This window comes from Martes martes (assembly GCF_963455335.1).
Source record: "Martes martes genome assembly, chromosome: 11".
In the NCBI taxonomy this organism is placed as follows: domain Eukaryota; kingdom Metazoa; phylum Chordata; class Mammalia; order Carnivora; family Mustelidae; genus Martes; species Martes martes.
The window spans coordinates 63926227-63943497 of record NC_137899.1 but is presented as its reverse complement, the minus strand read 5'-3'; the positions used below and the strand labels follow the sequence as shown (position 1 = coordinate 63943497).

The 17271-nt window shown below is 41.6% G+C and overlaps 1 protein-coding gene across 4 annotated transcripts in view; it reads left to right on the top strand.

The window, feature by feature from the left end:
* The window catches only part of PDE1C (phosphodiesterase 1C), a gene marked incomplete at its 3' end in the record, with an annotated part of 305371 nt that overhangs the window by 74082 nt on the left and 214018 nt on the right, over positions 1 to 17271 (top strand). The window contains exon 3 of one of the 4 annotated variants that reach the window (XM_080819136.1): positions 4481 to 4595. The exons of the other annotated variants lie outside the window; for them this stretch is intronic. Within the exon in view, the coding sequence (XP_080675262.1) occupies positions 4582 to 4595 (14 nt within the window). The 5' untranslated portion in view covers positions 4481 to 4581. The remainder of the gene's footprint in view (positions 1 to 4480; positions 4596 to 17271) is intronic. 4 annotated transcript variants of the gene reach the window in all.

The following is a 17271-nucleotide window of genomic DNA, read 5'->3' as shown; positions in this document are numbered from 1 at the left end:
ACGTTGTTGTAATGGATGGGCCATGTAGTGTAACGAAGTCATTAAACTCCCAATGTTTGTGCTTTATCCCAAAGACATATGACTGGCTTTAGGCAAGGAGTGCATCTGGCTTCCATGATAGATGGGGCTTACAGTTAGACAATAAGCATTGTAGTATGGAGTGCTTGTCTTGAACCATACAATTATATCTGAAGACAAACCATATAGAAATGGAATAAGGTTTACTATTGGTGCATTCTTGGAGCTCCGTCTTACAGCCTGCTTGACAGAGATACCAACTTGCAGAATTTTGCCAGAGTGCCTGGAAAAGAGTTAGAGTTTCCTTTGCCAGTACCTCCACCCATGCCTCCCCACTCCCACCAAGCTGTGACAACAAGGACTGATTTGAGAGATTGCCCTTGTTACAGGGGATCTACCTGTCCCCGCTGCAGACAACGTGTTGATTGGGTCTCTGCGTAGATCTGTGGCAGCCCGGGCTTTTTTGATGAATTGTATTCATTTGGTCAAATGCATGGGCTTAAACTTTGCAGAAATGAAGTTGAATGAACATCTAGAGGAGCTAGAGGGCTGATGGCTTAGCACACTGGTGGGACTCAAGAGTCCAAGTTAGTTTTATTTATAGATATTGCTTTTATGGCGAACTACCTAAAAAGACATCCACAAAATGAAAAGAAACGGAATTTCAATTTTTAAAAATATTGCTTGTTGTTATCAGTCTGTGAGTCTAAATGATTCAGAATTTTTCATTCCACTTTGACATTTTTAACAAACATGTATGAGCACCATCCAGGTGTTAAGCAGTGAAGATATAAAATTGAATAAGGTACAACTGTTTTGATTTCAGAAAACATTCAGTCTAGAACGGAGGCAGATCTGCACATAACTCATTTGTATATCTGTGATAAGTGATATGATATAGTCTGTGCAAAATACCATAGGATGTGGCAAGTAATTCTTGGGGTGGAATGTGTGTGTGCGCGCACGCACTTGTGTGTACATGCGTGTGTGGTGTTTATGCTCTGGCTATGACTTTTTATCTCTAATAATAATAGAAACAGTAAATACAACCAATGTTCATTGAGTACTTGTTACATCAGGCAGTTTTCTATTTACTTATTACCTTTATCTCTTGTAATCCTTGTAGTAGACCTTATGTGATAGGTGCCTAGATCATCCTCATTTTGCAAATGAGGAAACTGAGGCTCACAGAGGATCAGCTTTGTCCCAGGTCATGTGGCAGAACCAGTACTTACCAAGGTGACTGTTAGCAGGGGCTGCTCAGCACCACGGGGCTCATGCTTTCATGTTGGTTGCCTGGATGCTCCCAGAAGTGCTCCCTGTGGATCTTAGCGGGTGGTTTTCTTCCCCTGCAGGTTACTCTGCTCTTCTATGGAATCCATGCACATGTATGTGCCCCTAAGGTGACTTTACTGGTATGAGGATTAATTTTATGTGTTAACTTTGCTGGCCATGGGTGCCAGATTGAACATTGTTTCTGGGTATGTCTGTGAGGATGTTTCTGAATGAGATGAGCGTTTGAATTAGTGGACTCAGTCAAGTAGATTGCACTCCCCAATTGGGTGGGCCTCATCCAACTGGTTGAGGGTCTGAATTTTACAAAGGGTGGAGGGAGGAGGAATTTGCCTCTCTTTATCCTGCCTCACTGCTTGAGCTGGAATACGTCATCTCATTTTCTCCTGCTTTTGGACTGGTTCTCAGGCTTGCAGACTGGAACTAAATGATACCGATGGTTTTCCTGGGTCTCCAGCTTGCAGGCAGCAGATTCTCCATGATTACACGAGCCAATTCCTTGTAATAAATCTCCTTTTATATATATGTATGTGTATATATGTATTATATGTGTGTAATCTCCCATTGGTTCTGTTTCACTGGAGAACTCTGGCTATTATAACCTGTCTCAGGGGAAAAAATCTTACTACATTTGTGCGTAATGAAATGATGTTTGTTGGTCTGATTTGGACAGCTCACTTAGTAGTCCCCACTCTGGTTCTCACTGGGTTTTCAGCATCAGTCTCAGTGCTGGTACTGAGCTCAATCTACTATGTTTTAATGTGCCCGCCACAGCTGATGGAAGGTTCTGCCTGGGAGCCTTGGGGACCTGGATTTTGAGCTCCTCCCCCAACTTTTTGACTTTTTGCTTCTCAACATGACCTCACTGGACCTCAGTTTCCACATCTGCAATGTGGAGATAAGGATGTGTTTGCTCCCTCGCCCATGGGGGTGTTGGGCAGGGCAGTTATTCCTGTGTGTATTGGTTCAGTTGGTTGATGATGATCTCTCCAGGAGGTGCTGTAAGCCAAGGCCAGTCCAGACAGGAGCTATTCTCATGCAGCTCACAGCGCCACTGGGGAGATCTGATGTACATGGATAAGGTTGAGAACAGTTACTACTACATACAGAGTTACTATACAAATAATTATATAATAATTATCAGTCACTAATTATACAATAGGTTATTTTAAAAAAAGATTTTATTTATTTATTGAGAGAGAGAGAGAGAGAGAGAGAGAGAGAAAGAGTGAGCAGGCAGAGGGGCAAAGGGAGAGAGAGAATCTCAAGCAGACTGTACACTGAGTATGGAGTCCCACATGGGGCTCAGTCTCGCGACCCTGAGATCCTGACCTGAGCGGAAGCCAAGAGTCGATCACTTAACTGACTGAGCCCTCCACGCATCCCTACAAGTTTTATTATTACACATGATGATAGTAGTGGTGATAGGCAGCTATTACTTACCAACAACTTACTGTGTACCTGGAAAACATACTTTTATTTAAACATTAGAGTGAACTTCTGAGATGGGATTTCTTATTCATTTTTTAAACTCATTAAAAAACATTTAAAGCGGAGCGCCTGGGTGGCTCAGTGGGTTAAAGCCTCTGCCTTCGGCTCAGGTAATGGTCTCAGGGTCCTGGGATCGAGCCCCGCATCAGGCTCTCTGCTCAGCGGGGAGCCTGCTTCCTCCTCTCTCTCTCTGCCTGCCTCTCTGACTACTTGTGATCTGTCTGTCAAATACATAAAAATCTTTTAAAAAAACCCAAAACATTTAAAGTAGGGGTACCCGGGTGGCTCAGGCATTAAGCATCTGCCTTTGGCTCAGGTCATGGTCCCAGGGTCCTGGGATTGAGCCCACATTGGGCTCCCTGCTCATCCAGGAGCCTGCTTCTTCCTCTCCCATTCTCCCTGCTTGTGTTCCCTCTCTTGCTGTCTCTCTGTCAAATAAATACAATCTTTAAAAAAAACTTAAAGTTGTACATATGCGTGGTATAAAGTTAAGATGTACAAAAACTACATTAAATGAAAAATTAGTGTCCTTTTCACTGTAGATCTCTCAGTCCTACTCTCCAAAGAAAACTCACTATAAACATTTTTTTGTAGCCTTCAAGAATTCTTATTCACATATGGGCAATATACTTATATCCATTCTTTTGCACAGGTGTAATCATATTACATGTAATTTTATACACAAAAGATCAGCATCTACCTTATTATTTTTGATAGTGATTAGTATTCTTTCTTAGAGAATCAGTAGGTTAAAAAAATCATATTATGTGAAGGTGTTCTGTAAAAGTAAAAATATTAAAAAGTGACTATAACCGTAAGAACTGGACAGCATATTGGAGCTCGAGCTAAGGGGCTTCAGTAAAGGACTTTGGATTCTGGGTCAGCTTGATGATCCAATGGAGGGTGCAATGTGGCTTTCTGGGTATGCAGGTGAGCACAGAGAGTGTTTACTGGGCATGTGTGTGTCCAGGGCTCACTTGGACCCCTGCTCTATAATGAAAACACTGATTCCCATCCAGCTGGCTGGTATCTGAGGCTGGTGGGAGGGTCCCATGCTGGTTAGGATTGGCTCAGGGACAGAGTGGGACAGAAGCAGCCAATGAGAGAGACCTAGGAGTACAAGGGTTGTCTTCTTGGGCCCCTGCCTTCCCACACCACTTTTCTGCTCTGTGTTTTTTGTTTTTTGTTTTTCTTTTTTCTAATTTCCACCCCTCCCTTTCCACCCATACTCCCACCAAACTTAACTGGTAAAATCCTGGTTTAACTTCAAAATCTTCCCCAACACCCTTGCAGCTCCTTCTTACAGTACTGGGAGTATAGCAGGATAAGAGCTAACTTGTGAATTCTCACTATATTAAAGACAGCATTCTAAATTCTTTACATGAATTTACTCATTGAATCCTTATCACAACCCTGGAAGAGACTATATCCCTCTTTTATAGATGAGGAAGCCGGAGGCACAGAAAGGTCATACTTCTGATGCATGATGAAGCCCAGTTTCAAGTTATGGCAGTCTGATTCAACGGTTTGACATAATACCCGTAGTTGCTATTATTTGGTTTTTGCAATGAATGACCTTGAGTAGGTGTGGTTGTCTCCATTGTCACACATAGGAGGGAGAACTGGATTTCCATGCAATTCTCATGTTCTTTCTCTTCTAACTTGCTGCTCTGTACAGACACCTCTGAGAGTAGAAGCCCTTGCGCCTGATCTACCCACCACTACTGGGGGTCTCTTTCTTCTCCCAACAGTAGCCACGCTTGGCATTGCTCCTGGCAGATGGCAGGCACTCAGTAAGTAATTGTGGCATGATCGGTCTGTCTCTTGGCTGCTCTATGTGTGTGGGTTCCTTACATCACCTAAACTTAGATGCATGTCTCACCATATATAATACTGAAACTATATACGGAAAGGTATAAAAACCTGTGATGACTTAATGTGGACATGCCACCCAGAGTTCATCTGAGTTCTCATTTGAAAGTGTTTTTACATTCATGTAGGAGTGCCATTCCCTCCATGTTCTTGACCTGGCCTGTCATCAACAGATATAATAATGCATCAGTGTCACATGGGCTTATCATGAGCTGTGTGGGAAGTGGCTGCGTGGTCCAAGAGCTATGAAACTGCAGGGATTCCTGGTGCTTCTCCCAGGCTCTGCTGTGCTCTGCTGAGTGTGGTTGGCACAGATCCCCTGGCCAAACCCGTGTCGGGCTGTGTGGACCCTGTATGGGGGTTTGGATGGGGCTGTAGTAGGGTGTGTCAGTTATCCTGGCTCATTTACCCATGTGCATGTTGAACAGATGATGTGGCCTTATTGAAGGGCGTATTTGCCTATTAATGTGCCTGCATTTTGATTCTGAACCCTTTATTTCCTTAGGACTATGCCTCTGAAGTTTATGCTTAGAGAATGCATGTCAGTTCTAGCCATGCTGGTGTCTGATGTAACTGTCCCCTGGCACAGTACAGGGCACACAGTGAGCAACCATAAATATTGAGTGAATGAATGGTCATGTCTTTAGGGAGTAAGAAAGTTTTTGGGTAGGGAAGAGTTTCTGAAAACCCTCCAAGTGTATTGGTTCTTCCATTACTGAACCCCAATATTTCCTTCGTGTTTCAGTACTTGCAAATGATTCATGGTGTTCTGACAGCACAGCCATTAGGAGGTGGCATAGTAACCTTGGCTGTGACCTTCTTGGTTGCAGTAGGTTTGCACAAAGAGTTGCTAAAATTAAACTGTTGCTTTGGCTTAGTGCTGTTGACCTGCTTTCATCATTTGAGAAAATGTGCAGATATTAGAAAATTTGCCAGGGGCTGGAATTTGGCTGTGGAAATGAATTTCAGATAATCCTCCTTTTCGCTAAAAGAACTTCTAGTATTACAATTTGCATATGTTAACCAAATTGTTAATTATGCACAAAGCAATGTGTATGGTGACTTAATTACCATATTTTTATTACAAATGGTCATTTTCTGCTTTAGTCTTTTTAATTGTATTGTGAACTGTATACATGATCCTGTAGCATTCTTTTGTTGTTGTTGTTGCTGTTGTTATTTTTTTTTTTTAAGATTTTATTTATTTATTTGACAGAGATCACAAGTAGGCAGAGAGGCAGGCAGAGAGAGGGGGGAAGCAGCCTCACTGCTGAGCAGAGAGCCCGATGCGGGGCTCGATCCCAGGACCCTGGGACCATGACCCAAGCTGAAGGCAGAGGCTTTAACCTACTGAGCCACCCAGGTGCCCCCTTTTTTGTTGTTTTTATAAAGATTTTATTTATTTATTTGCTAGAGAGCAAGCAGGCACAAACAGGCAGAGGGGCAGAGGGTGAAGGAGAAACAGACTCACTGCTGAGCAGGGAGCCTGACACAGGGTTTGATCCCACGACCCTGGGATCATGCCCTGAGCCAAAGGCAGATGCTTAACCAACTGAGCCACCACGGCACCCCTAGAGCATTCTTTAATTTAGTTTAACAGTTCTTTTGTGTATCACCTATATAAACTCACATCCGTACCTAGATGTGTACAAAGATAATTGATGATAATCCAGTGTATTACCTTGGCCTAGCACAGAGTCAGACACATGGGAAAGGATTGCTAAGTATTTAGTGATCCATCTAATATGTATACATCCATTTTTCCATCTGGTGATAGTGCTATTAAAATATATTTTAGTAACCATATAAAAGTATTTTCTTTATTTTTTTAAGTAGGTGATATTTATTCTTATATATTTCAAATTTAAATTATTGTTCCAGAGCTCTATGATACAGATTCTTGTATCTGTATACAGATACAGATACAAGATTCTTGTATCTGTATACTCATTCTTGTCTAAGCATCTAACAGGTTTATGATGTATGTTTTCTCTGAGAGGAAGAATTGGCTTTGTCTATAATTGTGCCTATAGCCAGCCCTCCGTATGGAGGTGGGATGGCCCACTATCTGGGTGAGACAGTCAAAAAGATGTTAATCCCACCACTTGGCAATGAGTCCTGTAGCAACTCCCAGACTGTTGTTGAGACCATTGTGAAGCTAAGAAGCCAGCCACCATTCCTTCAGTTTCTCCCAGTTTTATTGTTGTATCTGGCCAGCAATTTATTTGGACCATTGTAGAATCTTATCTACACTCTCAGTAGAATGCCCTCAAGGGCATTAGGTCTCTAACTTTTGTCCCATCCTCCTGGAGACCTGAAGCCAACCATTGTGAGTGGGGATGAAGAAAGGGAGATGGAACCAACATTTCTTCTGTGCCTACTGGTCAGGTACTGTACAGAATCCTTTACCTGTGTTATCTCATTTGATCCTCATGACAACCTTATGAAGTAGGTACCGGCACCTCCATTTTTGAGTGAGGAATCAGAAGCTTCGTGTGCTTAAGTAGATTAACCAATGCCCTAATTACTAATTTGAACTCAGATTTGTCTGTTGAGAAATCCACACTCAAAACTTCTGTGCTGACTTGCTTCATGTAGCACTGTTATATTATGTTTTATTAATATTTGTCAATCTGTCCATCCATATTTATAGTTTCGTGCAATGAATTACTCCTAAATTCAGTGCCAGGAAGTCCTATCTTTCTGTAAGCTGGTAATGCTCCCTTTTATTACATCGTGAGAGTTATTTTATTTCTCATGATTATCTTTTTGCTTGACTGGAGAGCCAAATTGAGTGCTCAGTTGTAATAGTCCCCATCTCTGATTTCTGGTACTTTTATCTCCCCCTTTCTATCTAGAATTTTACTGCTCTCTATTCTCTTATTTTAACTGCCTTATAAACTTCCAAATTATTTCTCAAAGTTAAATTATCATAACATTTTTCAAATAGTTAAACCGTTTTACTCATCTTGGACATTAGCTTAACAATGTTCAACAATAAGGAGATGCTGGATCCATTTAGGCAATACAATTTGTGTCTTGTCCTTCCACACATGGGTGTGTATAGAAGTGTATGCCAGGGCACGTGCACACAAATATTAAAAGGGCATGCCCTCTGAGCCTCCCATCTATGACCCGCATGGGTCTGTCCTGATATTTGTCTTACTGACTCTTCTTTTAGCATCTGATCAGAACCAACTGCACAGTGTAATGAAAGATCATCCATCCAAAGGACATTGTCCTTCTTACTCTTTAACTCCCTCGTGTGAAAGCTGTTTTTAAAAAGGCGTTTTCTGACTGTTTGAAGACTTTACTCTAGGTCTGTGACCTTGAAAGTTAGTTTCGGGTACCATGTTGGATGACCTGTACTAAGTGTTTCAGGCTATAAATTACTATTCTAACATGAGGGCTGGGGCTGGAGCAGGGCAGGGATGGGGTGGGAAACGCTTTCTCTCATACAGGGGCAAACCCATATAGCAATCATGATGGTTCTTCAGTGAATGCTGCTTCAGCCTCTGCTGTGAGGTAGACATTTCATGTTGCCAGCTTCACTCTCCAACGTGGGTTTCATACCCAGTCAGTGCATGGAGGAGTGTGTGTGTGTGTGTGTGTGTGTCCTGAAGCATAAGGAGGCAGATGGTTCTGAGGGCTGGCACAGAGTGGGAGCTTCCTGCTGAACAGATGTCCCTCTTGGGGTAATGCCGGCTGCCCACTAAACCTATGTTTTCTGGCATCTATCCCCATTACCAAGGGTTCTTTCACCTTTTGAATAGGCAGCCTGTATCTCAAGTATGTGGCGGGGGAGGTGGGGTGGGAGACATGGACCAACCAGAAACTGGGAACAAATACAAACACATTTGCTTAGCCTAGATGCTGGGGATAGTTCAGTACTGATGCTTTTTGTTTGTTTGGGTCCTAAGATTTGATGCTTTTGCTAGGAGACCAGTTGGTCTGTCGGCTATAAGCAGCACTGTGTATAGATGCAAAACTCCCTCCATGAAGTTACAAAGTTGGGTAGAAAATCTATTCTTGTTTGTAAGAAAGTGGTGAGCCAGTCAGTGTTTTCAATGCCAAAACCTAGAGGGAATGAAAAACAAATGAAAAACTCTGAAACAACTCTTTAGTTCATAATTAGGAACGTAATATAATTATGTTATAATTTTAAACATAATTTTAAAATGGCTTACTCTTACATGGATTTAGATGCACAGTTGAAAAATGTAAAAATGTTGGAGAAATATCCTCTACTGTAGAACAGGACTTCTGGGCACTGAAGGTGTAGAAGAGAATGAGTCACTGGAAGGTAGATGTATAAACTTGTATTTTGGCTCCTTAAAAATTGCAAAAATGGACTTGTCCATTTAGTATTTACAAAATAGACCTCCAACCAAAAGGGGCCTCACTGGCTCTCTTCCTTCCCTTTACCCTCGCACTATAATTCTAGGAGAACCTAGTTGTAGTTACCTGTAACTAAAAGGGATTCTCAGGGGAAAGAAAAAGCTGCCTTTCTGAGTAAGAAAAAAATACCCAAAATAGTATCTGGAAACAAGTGTATCCATGAAAAGGGCAAAGATCATCTGGGTATTTGGCCTTCTCTCCAGGATGATTCTGTTTATGGTACAGGATGGGAAAGCATTTCTAAATGCACTATCATAGTCCAGTCAATCCTGCCATGTGGGTTTTTGTTTCAGGGGTGAAATCACAAAACTGGTTCCTGCTACATTTTGATGGGCCCAAGGATTCTTAGGTAATTTGGAGTCTTTGGTAAACAAGCACTTGCTAGCACCTGCTGCCATTGTTTTACAATCCAGTTAGGAACAGTAACTAAGCAAGCTTCCAACGATCTTCGGTTACTGTTCCAGGGTTTGAATAAAGCTTAGGTTGAATTCACTCCTTCTGTAGATGGTCTTTCACCATCTGGGGATCCTGAAGTTTCCTGATCCCTAATTGTTGGACCTGTAAAATTTAATGGCTGAAGGAGAGTGGGAAAATGGTTCCTAGTTTCCTTCTGATTGTGATGAGGCTATCGAGAACTCACTTTTTGTAGTTCAAAGGTACCATCCATTGGATACTCCTAGTTGGATTTGGTAATCTCGGTGTGGACAGGGAAAATTTTACCATTAGCCCTTCCTTATCAAAGGCGAGAACTGGGAGGTCAGAATGTCACCTAGCTCATCGATAGCAAATCTGCTTTCAAAACTAGTTTTTTTAATTTCCAAGTTCAGTGCTAGTTCCATTAAGCACATTAGCACTAAAAACTAGGACTTTCTATTCTGAAATATTTTGATTATGAATGTGTCTAAAGTATTCATTCTTTTTATAATAAGGCAGTTTAGGTAATATTAACATATATCCAGATCAGAAAACTAAGGCATACAGAAATTTGGGGGCTTGCTCAAGGCCATAAAATGAAATTAGAGACAGAGCATCAAGAGAATTGTGGCCCTTCAACCATACACAGCGACTGTTGTTTGCATTTGTATCTGTCTTCTTCCGGTTTGGAGCACTTGCCGCAGCTCGTGATACTAAAGGAATTAGTCAATGGGACTTCAGTATCAGATAGCAACAGTGATTCGGTGACAACATGGATTTTCCACTTCCTGGTTTCTCTTCCTTGGGATGCTGATGATTTATTCTGTCTTCTACGTTGGGCAGTTGGGAAGACATACAGATAAATTGGTCGTATGCTTTTCAGCATAAACACTGTCCAACAAGGGAAAACTCAGGACTACTGCATTTGGCCAGTTACAAAAATGTTTTTATTTGTTTTGAAGAGATCAAGTTTGTCCATCATTTTCTTTTTACTGATAAGGAAAGAGATTGAGAGAGATGAAAAGACTTGTCAAGGTTGCAAGGTAAGTTAGTGTAAGTTTTAAGGTCATACATAAGTTAGTGTAAGCTTTAGGATCAGCACTTAGGCCTTCCAATTTTCTGTTCTGTTCACTTTTTACTCTCTTACATCTTTGCATATATTAACATTCCAATTATTTATTATTTTAATGTTCCTTACTGATTTGTAAGATTTTATGAGGCTCCTCATTGTAAAATTTCTTCCTTTAATTTCCCATACCCAAAGATTTTATATCTATAAAATATTACATTGTGAAATAGAGAAAAAAATCAGATTTGTAGAGGAAACCCATCCATTCTCCTGATTTCTAATTGATCACTTAGGATAGCTGAACATATATGCTCTGAGGGCCCATGTCTCCCTTTCTTGTTTTTCCCCAAGCCAGGTCCTCTGGAACTATTTGCTTTCTACCCCTGGGGCTGGCTCAGACTATGATCCTTTGCATACCTCAAAATGTCTTTAAATCAGCCAGCTTGAGTGTTAGATTATCCATTGGGTTAAACATTCATACCGAGTGATCAGGAATGATTATGTTGGAGTTCAAACAGTAAGCTCATAGACATTCTCAGTCTCAAACATAGCTGAGATATTCAAAACACTTTTTATTATCTCAGTATGAAGCCACTTAAATATTAACCAGTACATATTGGCTTGTATTAGAAAACACAAAAGCATAATTATTGGATAAGAAAAGCTCCTCTAAGAGATGTTCCCAGAGCAACTGGCATAAACTAATTAGAGTTTAACTATTATGGACAGTACACTAAGTAGGTACTGATTGTATGGCGTGAAGATTAGTGATCAGAACTTCATTGTGTTACGTATAAAATGCCACTGGAGAATGGAAAACAATAAAACTTCAACTGATTATAATTGATATTTATACAGTGTCTTCCTCCCAAGATCCTGACAAGTGCTAGCAAGCCATCATTATCTGCCATCTCTGTGTGGTGATGAACAATAAGGGTTTAGCAGTTTTGCTTAAAAAAAGTCACAGTTATTAATATTGGTGCCATAATATTTAGAAATGCTGTTATTTACACACCTATAATGTGTTTGCTATTAAGCTGTGAAATGCCCCCCTTTCCCCTTTGACTGTGAGCACTGCTGCAGACACATGTACTGAAGGCTGCAGGACTTTGTCCTTGGCTGTCCCCTTCCCTCTGCACCCTTCTCAGACCCTCCCAGCCTGTGGATTGCCCCTACATCTCAGGACCAGCTCCCTGCCCCCCAGAGAAGTCTCACCTCACTTGATGGGGAGTTTCTGGGGTTTCTCATATGTGACAAAATAATTCTCTCTTGTTTTCTTCCCTGAAGCCTTCCTTCCCTGATGTTCATGGGGCTTGCTGAAGCTAGACCCCAGTGCTTCAGTCATCCTGGCTCCATGATGTTTCCTTTAGGAAAAGGACTTCAGTGATGAGCTGGTGTAGATTCCTGTTTCTCCTAAAAGTGCAAACTCTGGTATCATCCCAGTGGGCACTGTGGTTCCCTGGGTGTCACTGAGCTGAAGGCACATGCATTCTATGCATGCATGAGAAGGGTTTCCTCTTGTCCACTTGTTCACACCCTGGGTATCCTTATGAAATACCCTTGCAGCCTGTGAGCACAGCCCTCCTTTGCACTGGGCTCAGGCCTTGTGTGTGGGACCCCTCTGTGGGACAGGCACTCTTTCTCTCTTTCACCCCTGACCCCAGGGCCTTTTTCAGGCCATGCAGTTGAACTCATGGAAATCGATGTCTCTAGGCTTGCCTCCTTATGCCTTTTCCAGATTAACCCAGAGGTCTGGAACCAACTAGAAACCCTATAATATATTACCAGCCACAAAGACGATGGCTTTGTGACTTTTAGAAGAAGCACTGTGATTCATACTCCAGTGGCCCAGGGACAGAATGGTCAGCAAGAATTCACAGGTTGTGTCGGTGGAAAAGGGAGCAGGGTGTTCAGGAGATTGCTTAGAGCTGGTGGAAAAATAAGCCAGTATTTACTGAGTTCTTACTACTCATTGGACAAGGTACTTAGTATTTACTGATTTTATGCACACAAGTACATATACACATAATACACACACACACACACACACACACACACACACACACACACAGATGCATTTCATTTAGTTCTTTTTTCAGTCCTATAGTGAAAGCCAGTTTCTTCATTGTCCAGGACAGGTAACAGGTTCAGAAAGCAGAGGCAGGAATGGAAGGGAGCCATTATTTACCGAGTGCCTACTTTGTGCCAGGCATTGTGGAAGTACACAGTATGTGCTACCTTATTAATCCTTACAGCCATTGCCGTTTTGTAGGTGAGGACATGGAGACACAGAGAACATAATTTCTCGATGGCCACAAAGTTAGTAACTGATGAATCTGAGATTCTGACTTTGATCTGTTAGAGTTCAAAGCCTTAGCTCTCTCCTTGGTGCAGCACAAGGGACCCAGAGACCTCACTTAACTCTGTACCCACATACCTGTTTCCAACCTTTGCCTCAGAGGCCCTAACCTCATTTACTTAATCCGAATCAGCACTCTAAGCCTCTGAATTTCACCCTTGCCCGTATTCTCTCCATGGAGATGTTGTTTGATGTGGTGACCAGAGCCTGTAGTGTAAGACTTTTGAGGGCTAGCCTGGGAAGCTAGGCACTGTTAGGTAACACCTCTGTAGGGAAATGCATGTCACATTCCAATTAAATGTCTCACAAATAAACTTTGACTCTATAATACATATTCATTCATATATGAATGAGGGAGATTCCCTCGCTATCTGGAGGCAGCTCAGAGTTGCTGTAAAAAACATGTAAGAGGCTCCTTGGTACAAGGAGGAAACACTAGCAGTTCAAATATGAAATGAATATCATAGTAAGATCTCAATGATTTTTTTTTTTTTTTTTTAAGAAAGAAGGTATAGGGAGAGGCAGAGGGAGAGGGAGAGAGAGTCTCAAGCAGACTCCCTCCTGAATGCAGAGCCCGATGCAGGGCTCGGTCCTATGACCCTGATATCATGACCTGAGCTGAAACCAGTAGCTGGACGCTTAACTGACTGAGCCACCGAGGTGCCTAGATATATTGAATTTTTAAGTATGATTTTATTTATTTATTTTTAAAAAGATTTTATTTATTTGACAGAGATCACAAGTAGGCAGAGAGGCAGACAGAGAGAGAGGAGGAAGCAGGCTCCCTGCTGAGCAGAGAGCCTGATGTGGGGCTCGATCCCAGGACCCTGAGATCATGACCTGAGCCGAAGGCAGAGGCTTTAACCCACTGAGCCACCCAGGCGTCCCTCCTTTTCTATTTTGATAGATATATGAATATAGACACAGACACAGATGTAGGTATAGGTATAGATATAAAACAAGCCTTCACCTTTGGTCCAGTGGTTTTCCAAACACTTCATGCATTCTTATACTTCAGTGTCCCTGCTAATCTGGAGAACATTTACTTTCTCCTTTGTTGCCTTTTCCCTTTAATGACACTGCTCATTACAGCCCTTGTTGGCCCCAGTTCACTGGTGAACTGTCCTTTGCTCTCCCCAACTATGATAATCCAGAGGCCAGCTCCTTCAGCCTTCTTCTGGGCTCACACTCCTGCATGCTCCATCGCTTTTTACTATACAATCATATTCAATTATCTATTCTGTCCTGAGTTTCAACTTCCTCAACTAGAAAAAAAAATGGGAATAATTAAGCCATTTACAGAGTCGATTACATAGTAAAGACTTCCTGAGGACTGGGCACGGGGCTGGGTACAGGGAAGCTGGTGAGTGTGAAGGAGCCCCTCCCACAAGGAGCTTGCAGTCTGGTGTGGGAGGCACAGAGAAACAGAAAAGCAAATATGGTGCATGAAGCCTTCTCAGAAGAAGGGACCACTAAACCAAGCCCCTAATTCTAAATTGGAATTAGATAAAGAAACACCCCCGATAATCTGGTTGATTTTGAGAATTATGGGAATAGTATCAGTCCAAGTTGCAACAGCAGAGAAATCCTTATCACAAGTGAAATTAATATAGACTTACTTGAATTCTACTAGGTGTAAAGAAAAAAGTATCTGCTTTCGTGAGTCTGACTACCAAACTTAATTCAGCTTCAAAATTAAACTGATTGCTCTGCTGGAGAGTCACTTAAAATGGCAAAATGCAGGGAAAATATTTAAATAAAAAAATAAATAAAAATAAATTAAATTAAAAAATTAAATTAAAAAAATTAAATTAAATTAGCTCATTTTACCTCTGCCTCAGTCACTAAGTGTCTGCCTTTGGCTCAGGTCATGATCCCAGGGTCCTGGGATCGAGCCCTGCATCGGGCTCTCTGTTCAGCAGGGAGCCTCCTTCTCCCTCTCTCTCTGCCTGCCTCTCTGCCTACTTGTGATCTCTCTCCCTCTCTGTGTCAAATAAAGAAATAAAATCTTTAAAAAAAATAGAAAAGAAAAAGTTGGTTTATCAGGAAAATGTCAGTGTCGGATGTGTATGTAAATGTATATTATACATAAATAAATAAAAACCTGATATGCATGTTTGTGAAAATGTTCTTGGTTTTATGGTAGGGAAATAATTGGAAATACCTGCCTGCCTAAGGTTTACAGTAGCAGCACACGTTTAGCAAATACGTGTATGACAGTGAACTAGCTACTGGGTTGGGAGGAGACATACAGATTAGTACCATTCTGTCATTGATCTTAACGAGTTATTAGCCAGAGAAGGAGGATATGCCCTGAACACAAATGAAAAAAAAAGCAGAATGAGAAAAATACCCTAAGTAAAGCCCCAAATCTTAAAACTTCATGTATATATACATGAAGAGGCCCAAACATGGAAGAAACTGTACAGAGTTAGAATATATGTTAAAGATGATTCTTGAAGGATGGGCAGAATTTCCACAGATGAAGGTGGAATGGAGAAAAGGCAGGTAAGGCGAAGTCCTGTTAGGAGTTGCTGCGATTGCTTATATGGATTACATGAGCATATTTTAAGTTAACTTACAGACGTCGGCATTGTTATCAGTCATGGCTCTGGCTGGAAACCAATGGCAGACCCAAGGGTTTAACTCAGGGCCACTTAATAAAGGTACTCTTTACAGACAAATGGGCACAGTTAATAGAATCAAGAAGCATAATGAGACACCCAGGGACTGGCAATGGTGGGAGACTGTCCCTGCCTGGGTCTGATGGGGCAGTGACTGAGGGCTGGAGATAGAAAATTATGAAAGGAGCTGCCTCACCTGGTGCTATCAGAACAATAGTGATCTCAGGATGTCATGTCCTAAGCACCCCGTCCACTCTAACTTCCTTCTCTTTCCACTCTCTGATCTTTTGCTGGTGCCTCCAATAGAAGCTTGGTGGGGAAGCGGAGGGCCACAGTGACTCCAGGCGAGTCACCCCCAAAGGCACCCTGAGAAGGGTGGAGAATGGATCCAAGCTAGGAGATAACCAACACAGGTACGGAACATACTCCACTCATGCCAGCGTGATACCGAAGGTTCATTATGGAACTGTTTACCACAGAGAAGAATTCAGCAAAAGATAGCCTTTTCATTCAAAAGGATTTTATTACTGAAGTTACCAGAAATAATCTCTTTTAAGTCTACTTTGTATGCTAATGAAGCTATAGTAAGTTTTGCTAGGAAAAAAAATTGTGATGATGCTTCGATAAGTTAGTTTTATTATGGAAGGGGATATTTTATTATCCAACACCCTGTCCCTTCATTTCATCTGGGTATTTGCAGAGAGAGAACAAAGACCTTCTTGGGGATCAGAGTGGGAGCCGATTGTTTTCTCTTCAGTCCCAAGTGTGGTTTTCTCTTTAGGCAATTAAAAAAGTCCCAGAGCTCTGTAATATCTTCCAGGGCTCCAGAAAAGGAACAGAGGCAGAGGTAAAATGAGCTGGATGGGCCCACCCTGTTCTGGTTCCTAAATGCCCCTGGGAATGAATGCTTTAAAATTGCACATCCCATTTGCATCTCTCTGTTTACTTTTCTTAATCTCCTTGAGAATCCTTGGTTTATCAAGAACAGGTTACTTCTTTAGCAGGGATTTCCAGGTAAACAATTTAAAGATCTCTCTTTTTAAAAAACGTTCTATGAAATAAACATATGTATGAATAAATTTAAAACAAATAAATATCTAGTAACTTAATCCCAATCTATCTAGGAATTTTTTTCCACATACCTGTTTAAGGTACAGAGTCAAGAAAATTTTAACGGTTCTGACTCCTATTCATTTGATTTAATCAGTGTTGACATTAAATGGTATAGATTTGAAATTTATCTTGAAACGGATGCATTTCTCCCTAGTTTCTTTTTCCCCTTTTTTCCTGGAAAATGGAAGCTCATAAAAGTGTTGTAATCATTCATCTTCAACAACTCTTCATCACTCCCCTTCCCCGTTTGTTCCTAGGCTGCTCCAGAAAATTACCACAAACTGAGTGGTTTAAAATAGGAACATACTCTCATAGTTCTATTGTCTGAAGTCCAGAATCAAGGTGTGGGTGGGCCACGCTCCCTCTGGTGGCTCTAGGGAAGAATCTCTCTTTGACTCTTCCATCTTCTGGTGGCTCCATACATCCCTTGGTTTGGGGCTGCAGGGCTCCAATGCCTGTCTCAGTCTTCACTCTGTGTCCTTCCCACTTCTTATAAGGTCACCGATCACTGGATTTAGGGCACACCTGAATCTAGTAGGATCTCACCTGATCCCTAACTAATTACATCTGCAAAGACTCTATTTCTAAAGAGGTCACTGTACAGAATCAAGTTCTCCCAA